Genomic DNA, 10,130 nt, shown 5'->3' on the forward strand with positions numbered 1-10,130 from the left:
CCGGCCCCCCCAGCCCCGCTCCTTCACCCTGCCAGGGGGCTGCTGCCACAGATGAAACCCTGCTCCTTCCCTGTAGGATCCCTCTAGGATCTGCCCCTTCTCAAAAGGAATTCCACAGCCCCCGCCGTTGTTCCGAGGATGATTTAGAAACAAAGGTCAAGTGCAACAGCTTTGCTCATCCGTGTGACTGAAATAGGGGAGAGGGCTCTTTCTCCATACTTCTATTCCCACGTAGCCTGGTCAGTATGAATCCTGGTGCAGCCACATTTTGTGCTCTATTGCTTCACATTTTTCTGTGCTTGCCCCGTTTGTTTCTATTTATACATCTCATCTCGATCCTATATTGTTTACTGCCTGTTCCTGGGCAGCTGCAGGACAACCTCTGCTCCTGCCTGGGAGGCTCGCTTTTCGGTCGGTTTATGGCTCAATAAAAGCTCTCAAAAATATTTCGGTCCCTCTCACACGCTGCAGCTTTGGATCTCCGGGTCAATATTATTATCGACATTTTCACAAATACGCGACTTCGTAAAACCGGACTTTTTGGTGTTGCCGGGCTGCTAGGGGGAAAAAAATCACGAAAGTAATTTGTGAGACCACGTCCGACATTAGAATCCTTTTTCGGTAGAAGGATTCCCTGTTAATGAGACTTGCTTTATGTTATTTTCTCCTCGCTCAGTAAGCGTAAGAGCTTCTGCGGGACAGCAGCACAGCCCCAGCAGCTCGCACGTTTTATCCCCTGCAAACCCCGTAAGGCGCACGCAACCCACCAGCCCATTTCTTTCTTTGGTTTCCCAGGGGCTTTTTTTTCTTTTTTTTTTGTAGTAACTATTAACTTCCTGGGGCAACAGAGAGTAATTTTCGCTTCCAAAGCATCTAACTAGGAATTCAATTTACAGCGTTGTTTCCGCTACATGGAGCGGCTCCCCGAGAAAATGCAGCGCTAAAAGCAGATAAACCGTGCCTTTAAACCAAGCTCAGCACCGCCGCGACTCGCCCGCCGACACCCTAGGGGTAACGCGTCCTGGCTTTAAACGTGAACTCCGGGCATGCAATAAGCGCCGCTATTTCTGACTAGGCAGGGCATTTCTCTCGGAAAAGGAGTCCTTTCGTCCAGCCGCTGCTTAAACTTCGGCTTAGCGCAGATTAAATGCTGGTGGAGCTCCAAAGGGGTCCGGGATGAGGGGTTTGTAGTAGCACGGGTGAAAAATAAGCGAGCAAGATGAACATTACCTTTCGGTGTTCACCTCTGCCGTAGCGGCGAATGGGAGAACTCCTGGTGGTAGCGTGGATTTCTGCTGCCTAAGCAGCGGACAGGGCACTAGTCGGGGAGAAGGAAAAAGCTTGGAGCATCCTCCGGGACACGAGGGAAGGGAGACGGATAGCAACAGAGGGGGCTTGGGGTCACTTCACCTCGGGCACCTGCGCATCACGTTGCTCGGTTTTAATATTTCAGACGGTTTTAGTGCTCTTTATACCCGGGATTTCGTGGGTTATTCCCCAATCGTGCGTCCTATGTGCCGTGCGCCTTGGCTTAATGATCTCTAGATCCCTTGTGAACAAAAAGTGGTGACAAAAGTGCGCAAAGCTTCATATTTCACAGAGGTTTTTAATCAGAAAACACAGCAGTGTGACAGAGCGTATAGTAAACGTGACAGACAGTTTCAGCAAATTACTTTTTACTTGAAAACGGTAGCAACTGATTTTGTGGGGCTACAATCTTTTTTTTTTTTAAGAGTTAAAATCTAAACTAATGCACACCCCCTCCTCTTTTAAGTGCTATTTTAAGTAGTATTCATTTTGCATTGATTTTAAACCTTCTATTTTGCGCAATTAAAATTTAGACCATTCAAAATAAAGCACTTTAAACTGCCCATCTGTCCAACAGCTAGATCCTGTACAAGTGTTAAAAGTTTCAGACTAAACTCTTTCCGATACAGTGCTGAGGGTCGTTAGCTCCTGTTGTAGCTGGAGAGGTAAACGAGTTTGAGTCTGATGAATACTTTCAACAGAGTTGCAATGAAAAATTTTCAATGGTTAAACTGTGTTTTAGGTGCAAGCGATAACATAACTTCCCGAATATCAAACGTGCTCTTCCTAAATGCCACTGTATTCAAATACTCCTGTTTTGGGAGATGCATCTATCATTAAAATAGTTTATTTCCAGGGAAAACAGAATAGTTGGTGGAAAGCAAATATTTCTTAAAGAGCATCTAAACTGCACTCAGCTTATGAAGCAACCAGAAAACTTGTGCTGCAGCCCTCGTGTCCTCTTGCCTCTGACAATGGTTCTCTGCTGCTTGTTTTGAAAGTAGAAAAAACATCTTGTTCAGTGCACAGTAAACACGAACTACTAAACTGAGCCGTTTAAAACCTCTGGCAATCAAAAAAACACCACTTATACTGTTTCTGGTAACTAAATTCAAAACCAGCTTGGTGAAAGTTTAATCACACAAAGGGGAAAAGTGTCATCTACATTTAGAAAGCAAGTGACCTACTTCTACAAGCAATTGTTAGTGTCAAAATGCAGCTATTTCCCAAAGCCTCTAAGCGCCATCCTCTGTCCTCAGGCCAAGCAGCCTTTGACTTCAAGCTCTGCCTGAGCAGGCAGTTGCAGGTGATCCCTTAAAAGGCTATTTTAATCCAAAACAGGACTTCAAACTCTTCAGCCTGACCAAAGGGAGGGGGGGCGTTGAGAGGTGGGAGAAATCACAGTAAGCTTTTTCTTAAAGTCCAGCAACATTAAGCATGTGAATATGTAGCTCTTGTATTAACAGCTTAATACGAATGACCTAAAATAAATTGTAAAACTTGATACTGGAAAACTAGGTATGAGCAACCAACATAGACGTGGCTGAGTTTGTGAGTACGGTGTATATGGCAGCTGTAAGAAATTGCTGGGAGCATGGATTTAAAACATTTCCATTATCTAAAAACCCACCTCTAGAATTTCTTGAGACTTATACTATCAGCTGTTAAAAAAAAAAAAAAAAAGAAGTAAGGTTGCAACAAATGTTATTAAAAAGAAGGAAGAAAAAAAAAAAAAAAAAGGCTGAAAGCCTTTATGTCCAAAGGAGAGCACGTCCGAGTTGGTTTTAATTCATGGGTGCAGGGAATAATTTCCTGTCCTCGAAGAGCTTCACCACGGCGGGTCTCTTGTGGAGCTTGGCCAGGTCGTAGGCGGTGGCCCCCTGCTTGTTCTGGTGGCCCACCTTGCACCCCACGTACTCCAGCAGGAACTCCACCACCTGCACGTGCCCCTCCCGGGCGGCCAAGTGCAAGGGCAGGTTGCCCTCGTTATCCTCAATGTTAACATCAGCTTTAAACTCCAGCAGAGTCTGCAAAGTGTCCAGAAAACCCTCTCTGGCTACATCATGAATTACAGCGAAGCCAGTACGGTCTTTCAGATTGGGGTTTGCACCATTAATTAGCAACTTCCTGGCAATTTTGGGGTTCCCGAGTTTCATTACCTGTGAAAGAAAAAGAAGAGTTGAATACCGCGGGGGGTGTTTGCTCCAGCACAGGGTTTAGATCCTCAGTTCTTATCTCTGGGTTTTTGTCACGGCTCAATCCTCATTTAAAACAGACAGATGAGCCCCACTATAAAACTAATGATACACCAGAACATCTATTTTTCATGTATTTTTTCCTAAACTCGGTGAAATGGTGAAAGGTGTTATCATTTCGGTGGTCATAGCTTTCTGTCTCAGAGAGATTAATGTCTGAAACAGGCGGTGTAGAGTGGGGATATAATAACTTTTTTTTTTTTTTAATGTGGGTTATCTCAGTTTCTTAACATGCAAAAATTAAATATGGTTCGGTTTTATTTGCCTAAGTATTGAGACACCTTTGCATTACTGTTTAATCTCGTTAAACATCAAATATAGGGTCTCTGAGGAACAGATATTTTACCTCAGCAACAGCAAATGTAGGATGTGTTTTCATAAGCTTTCAGGTGTTTACATTGTCTGTGCATTATCATAAAACAAATATTTGGACTGTACCATAGCTCTGTCTGCTAAGAAAAATAAATGCTAGAAGAAATTTTTCTCCCCAATACCTGTGTTTCATTATGTCACCCAAAAAGGAGAAGTTAAAAGGAATGTCAAAGTTCCAGAAGTTTCTTCTAAAACCAGTGTATTATATTGTACTTTCATAATTTCGCTATAAGTAAACGGTGGCTATATTCTGTTGTTAAAAACATCCCTTTTTTTAAAAAAAAAAAAAAAAACCACAACAGCAATAATTGGATTTTCTGACTGTTTCTCTCAGGGAAAAAAAAAAGCTACTTTACATTTTCTTGATTGCATCGTTATACTGTCATAATTAGAATGCAAATCTCTCTTATTTGGGATTTAACAGTTTGCACCGATTTCCCCCAAATTCCTCATTTCTTGTTTTCTCAAAGACTTTCACAAAATGAACACAGTAATGTATAACCTCCAGCCTATAGGCATATTTTCCTGTTCTTGCAATTAGTCTCATTGTAAGTGTCAAATTCGGGGGGGGGGTGGGTGGGTGGGAAATTATTTTCTTAGAAACTTCCATACATTGATTTGAAAATCTCGGTTAAAAAAAAAATATCTGCATAAATGAGCATTACAGTGCATTAGATTTAGCATAATGTACAATTTCTACAAGGGATTTGCTGAAAAACTCTCCTGGTGAAAAATATATATCAGGCTTTTTAAGAAAAGCAAGCCATAACAAATATAATTACTCCAGCGTTTGGACTGTAAAGCAGCCCAGTATATTATATCTACAGACAAGAGCAAAAGTGCAGATAAGACAGGCTGGGATTCAGGGAAAGAGATTTCTCTGTGCCCCAAGGCTTCCAGCTCCGTATGTGCCATTTCTTTCACTTCTGACTAGAGATGGAAGCGATGTAAAAGAAAACAAGAGCATTGTGATGTCTATTTCTTTAGTAAAATCTGGACATTTTGATCTCTTTCTGAGAGCCCAGGCTGTATTATTTGTGAATTCAAAACATTTGGTTTAAGTGGGAGTTCTCTGTGTTCAGGCTAGGGGACTGAAGGCTTCAGTTAAAGATGCGGGGGGGGGGGGGGGGGGGGGGAGAGAAAAATCATATAAAAGGTGATGCTGTTGGGACGTGGGCTACAACTGTACAGCAAATGCCCTTTATTTTGCTAAGTTTCACTTGGGGGGAGGGAGGCAAAGAAGGAGAAAGCATTAACTAAATAAGTCTGACGAAGAGCACAAGGGCAGGACATGTATTTGAGGCCTGCATAGGTAGACTTAATCAGAAATAAAAAGCACAGAGCAAGACAAGCTGAGTAGTTGCTTAACGAAACATAAATGCAGAAGAAAAATATAAATTCATTGGTATTAATATAGGAGCATTCTGTCCGTTTTAATTGAGAGAGAGATTATGGAGAGATTAGCTCAGTTTTGGAGAGTGCACTGACAGAGAGCTCTTTCGAGCGTGGTCATGCACCCACAGCACATTTCGGGATGATACATATTGAAAATAAGTCGACAGATTCTCCTGTTTTGATTTTTGTTGTGGTTCATTAACACAGTTATGATTAGGCAGTGAGAAGTATTGTTACAACACGGATGCGTGTTTAATATAACTGGATGCTATGTCATTGTGTAAAATATCCCTTAATTTGGGATACGGACAGTTAGCAGCTTTTAGAAAAAAAAAAAACAAACAAACATTACTGTAGGACAAATTCAGCCCTCGTCCTGAGGATAAACCAGCTAGCTAAATGTTTCCTGCTTTCTTAGAGAAGTTAGTTTGTGTAAGTTTTTAATTTAAATCCTTTCAGTCTCTCAAAAGTTGCTGCAAGTGCCTGCCCTGCCATGCGATGCCCTATTTAGGTGCTAACAGGACAGAGAGGAGCTCACAGATCTCCAGCTTCAGTGAAATTGTCAAAAAAGGGCCATTCCTGCTTTTTTAGCAAGAGGTGCTTATTTTCCAGCTCTAAGACTTTGATGTTAAGCCAAAAAAGCTGTATCTCGAGCACATTCGCAAGCTATATGCTGTTTAAAAACTCAATTTCAGAAACGATTATCATGATTTCGGGGGAGGGAGGGGGAGAGGAGTTAACAAACGATTTTTCTAATGTGTGAAATTAAAAAGACCTATAGCTCCGCTTCCACATTTCATTACTTATACCTTAAGTACAAACAACCACACATTTTTTCCCCGGATTTACAAATCACTTCTTTCACTGTTCGGTAGGTATTCTAGCCTTTTCGCCATCATTATCTGATATTATTAAAAGCAAAATCTTTCATCAGCTTCACTAGTTAGCAGTTGGACGAGTTCCAGCTCCTGCCTGCACAGCCACACACTTAAAAATTAGGACATAGCACCCTATACGATCAGAAAGGAAATAGCTGGGACCAGCGCCCTGCTAGCCGATCTAAAAAAGCAAATTTTTAAGCCTTAATTATGAATGAAAAGACAAGTGATTCAGCTGGAGCCCTAACTCGTCGGGCTAACTCTGAATGTACATCGAAGGTCCTCGGTTCTGAGCAGCATGCTTCCCAATGAGAAAGGTCATTCCTCACAAACAGCGTATAAAGGAAAAGTACCATCTACAGCAGACCCCAGAACCGAGAGAAGTCACGCTTTAAAAGCAGATTGCCGGAGAAAAAAAAAAAAAAAAGAAGGAGGAAAAAAAGGATAAATCCTAAGCTCCAGAGAACAGCACATTTGTGTTTACAGACCTGCTCTGAAATCCTGCTCACCTAAGCTGATTTCTTTTCATCTCAGCTCTTTCATTCCTTGCCTCCTCCCCACGAAGTTACAAAATATTAGCAAACTCGCAGCCCGTTTGATATTGAGGGTGATCCCCGATTGAAATCATGGTTTTGACCAGTTTTATTTCAAGTACGTCATTTTAGGGAGTTGGAGCCACTAAAGTTATAAAATATGGCATCCAACGAGTTTGAAAAAGCACTCGAATTTCATCCACCAGCCTGTTTCAAACGTTGTCTTTTTTGGAAACCCGGGTCACGTAGGTACCAGTGATGAAATATTTTCTCCCTCTCTGGATACCAACCTGCAGCGCAGTCCTCCCAAATCCATTTTGTGCATTGACGTTTACATTCGTTTGCAACAAATTAGTAAGTTGCACTAGGTCCCCCTTGGCAGCCGCGGACGCCAGCTCGTTCCCAGAAGGCTCGGCCATTCTTTAGGGTGACTGACGATCGGAAAAAAGATGAGATTTTTTTTTTTTTTTTTTTTTTAACCAGGCATGGCATCGGAGACTGACAGAAGGATTGGGATGGTTAATCTTCTGGAGTAGACCTTGTAGTAAATACTCGTAAAAAACCTCCTTGCCAAGAGCCCGCCCCTAACTCACACGTGATTATTCAGCAAAACTGCAGCTCCACTTGAAAGAAGATTTCTTTGCTTCCACATATAGAGTAACTCCTATGAAAGACTTTGGCCGCTTTCCGGAGGGGGGGGGAACAGATTACTAGCTAGGCAATATAGTATATATGTTACAGGTAACATATATGCACGTACACCGGGGACTCACTCAGACCTGAGATCTTTGAAGAAGAAGACAACCCACCCTGTTCACAGTCGGGATCTGAGACTTGAGCAGCAGCAAAGTCCTCCGTAGCAGTGCGCATCCAGCTCCCGCTCGGGATCCCCCCTTTCATCCCACACCGCCGCCTCTAGTCCGGGCCGAGCAGGCAAGAGAAGGAGGCGCCGCGCCCGCCCGGGGCAGGGCGCGGCGGCAGCGGCCGCCCGGCCGCCGAGCTCGCTCCCTCGGCGCTCCGGCTCCCCGCAGCAGCTTCACTCCCGCGGCCCCGCGCAGCCTCCGCGCAGCGGGCGGGCGCGATCCCGGCCGGCGGCCGCCCCCGCCGGCGGCGGCTCCGGAGCATCCAGGAGGGCGGCGGGGCGGCGGCGGGCTGGCGGTAGCGGCGGGGCTGGCGGGGGGCGCGGGGGGGGGGGGCTGCCGCCTACCGCCGCCCGCGCTCAGGGCGCGGAGGGGGCCGCGGAGCCGCGCCGGCCCCCGCCGCCCCGCCGCGGCCCCGCCGCCGCCCGCGCTCCGCCGGGCGCTCCCCGGCGACAGCCGCGGAGGGCGAGCGCCGGGCGGGGGCAGGGGCTGCGCCGGTGCCCGCCGCTGCCCCGGCCCGGCGGTGCTCGGCAGCCTCCCGGCGCGCAGTGACAGCCGCCGCTCGCCTCCTCTTTCAACTTCGCGAAATCGAGCTGCACTTGCCGGCCCGCGGTCGCTGCCTCCGCCCGCGGCTTTGCGCTCCCCCTTTTTTAAGCGCAAACAATCGCTACTTCTGTTTCCTACGGACACGAAGCCGGTTTCTCTTCCCCCCCCCCCCTTCGTTTTTTTTTTTTTTTTAACCTCATCAGCTTTTTTTGAAAAGAAAAAAAATTTGAGCGCTTTTTGAGTTGAAACACCCGCCCACATTTTAACGGCAGAGATTTAAGGAGGCGCGGCGGAGTTGCGGCGCGGCCGGGCAGGAAGGCCTGCAGCGGCGCGCACCCGCCCCTCGCCCGGCCCCGGCCCGTAGGCCCCGGCTCCGGCCGCGGCCCCGGCCCCGGCGCTGCAGCGCGGCGCCCTGTGTCGTTCCCTTTGCCGTGCAGCCCGGGCACGGCATTGCCCCGCCACAGCCATAACAGTCAGGGTGCTTTTAGGAGGAGCACTGCTGAGGCCTAAGGGGGGGAAATAGCGGGGGGGCAATGAAAGGAAAGGAGGTTTTAGCACCGGGAGCCGCCGCGCCCCTGCGGCAGCACCGGGGACCGGGGGAGGTCGGGGGGCGGGAGGGCGGCCTCCCGCCGCGGCTCTGCCCGGCGCTTCCCCCGGGCAGCGGCGCTGCGCGGCCGCGGGGCGGGCTCCACCTGCCCGCGGGGGGAGCGGACCCGGACCCGGACCCGGTCCCGGTCCCGGCCCCGGCCCCGGCCCCGGCCCCGGCCCCGCCGCCCTCGCTCGGCACCCCGCGGGGCAGCGGCTCCGGGGCCGGGGTCCGCCCCGGCAGCGACGCGGGCTCGTCTCCCTAAGGACAAGGTCAAGGATGAAGGGTCAATGTCAAGTTGTCTTAACGGTGGAAGGCGACCGGCCACGGCAGCGCTCCTCGCTTTCCGCGTTTCTGGCGTCCTTGATTGATTTGAAAGTGCCATTTTGAGGGGGAAACGCACCCAGCCACCGAGAAGACGCGAGGGCTTCGCTTTTCCTTCAAAGGGCGGAGAAGGGACGACGGTACCGTACGGAGACTTCATTGCCGTTCTGCCTAGCAGCTTTTAAGGTCTCAAAACCGCTTTAATGGCCGGATTGCTTTAAGTTTCAGGGACCCTCGGAAGGCTGCGTTCTGCCAAAGCGAACCCTCCGAGAGGTAAGATGCAATGTCATGGCTCCCTGATAAGCACACGTAACCTATCGGTCGCAGAGGCAATCCGCTCGCCCGTTTTCTGCGTGGACGCTACGGGAAAGTGAATTTGAATGTAAACACGCGTGAGGCAGCTCGGGGAGGTGCGTTACTGAGGGAACCTGCCTGGCAGCAACACCGGCTCCTGCAGCTCTGCCCCGCGGGGGAGAGCGGCGGCTGGCAGCCGGGCAGGGCGGGAGGTGGCCGGGGCCTGGCTCGCAGCCGCCGCCGCCAGAGCCAGAACCAGTTTTACAGGGATGAACCCGCAACCCGGGCAGCCGAAGGCAACTCGCTGCGACTGCTGCGCCCGGCTCCCCTTTCAACTTCGGTTGCTTCTGGCTTCGCAATTACATTTTCCTGTACCGATTCCCCCACCCACGCTTTTGTTTGTGAAAATGCAAAGGTGGCAAGTAATGAACCGCCTACACACGGAGCAGGGAAAGCAGCTATGCTCAGATTATCTGCTGACCCCCACTCACGCTCCCGGTAAAGGGGAAAAAACGCGCGCCTTTTTAAGGGCCTCATTGTGACAACGCCCGGCCAGAAGTAATAGTGCTAACAGTTTGGTAAACAAAAATATGAATGATAGTTTCCCTCAAAGTTAACTCCAGAAATGTATGTATATAAATAACATCCGTGTAGTCAAATATAGTTGCTTTTCTGCATAAGGAAGGAATTTACATGCAAAACTTCGAATATTCAGTCAGACGGCATATAAATTATTTATTTCGTGACTAATCAGTGCCTAAAATCCACAGGCTTTGGCG

General features: G+C 48.1%; 1 protein-coding gene across 1 annotated transcript; it reads right to left on the reverse strand.

Annotated features, from left to right (window-relative positions):
- Positions 1–1,641: 1,641 nt before the first annotated feature.
- CDKN2C (cyclin dependent kinase inhibitor 2C) lies at positions 1,642–7,615 on the reverse strand. Its single transcript, XM_075710741.1, has 3 exons — positions 7,551–7,615; positions 7,032–7,172; positions 1,642–3,467 (listed from the first exon to the last, which is right to left on the reverse strand). The coding sequence occupies exons 2-3, from the start codon at positions 7,158–7,160 to the stop codon at positions 3,093–3,095; spliced, it is 504 nt and encodes a 167-aa protein (XP_075566856.1). The 5' UTR covers positions 7,161–7,172; positions 7,551–7,615; the 3' UTR covers positions 1,642–3,092.
- Positions 7,616–10,130: the final 2,515 nt, after the last annotated feature.

This window comes from Pelecanus crispus, chromosome 5 (genome assembly GCF_030463565.1).
Source record: "Pelecanus crispus isolate bPelCri1 chromosome 5, bPelCri1.pri, whole genome shotgun sequence".
Classification (NCBI taxonomy): Eukaryota; Metazoa; Chordata; class Aves; order Pelecaniformes; family Pelecanidae; genus Pelecanus; species Pelecanus crispus.

Excerpts from the sequence above, each read along its gene's own strand:
- CDKN2C (XM_075710741.1), bottom strand. The coding sequence starts at position 7,160 with ATGGCCGAGCCTTCTGGGAACGAGCTGGCGTCCGCGGCTGCCAAGGGG. Across the intron at positions 3,468-7,031 it reads TTGGGAGGACTGCGCTGCAG|GTAATGAAACTCGGGAACCC; the intron begins GTTGGTATCCAG and ends TTTCTTTCACAG.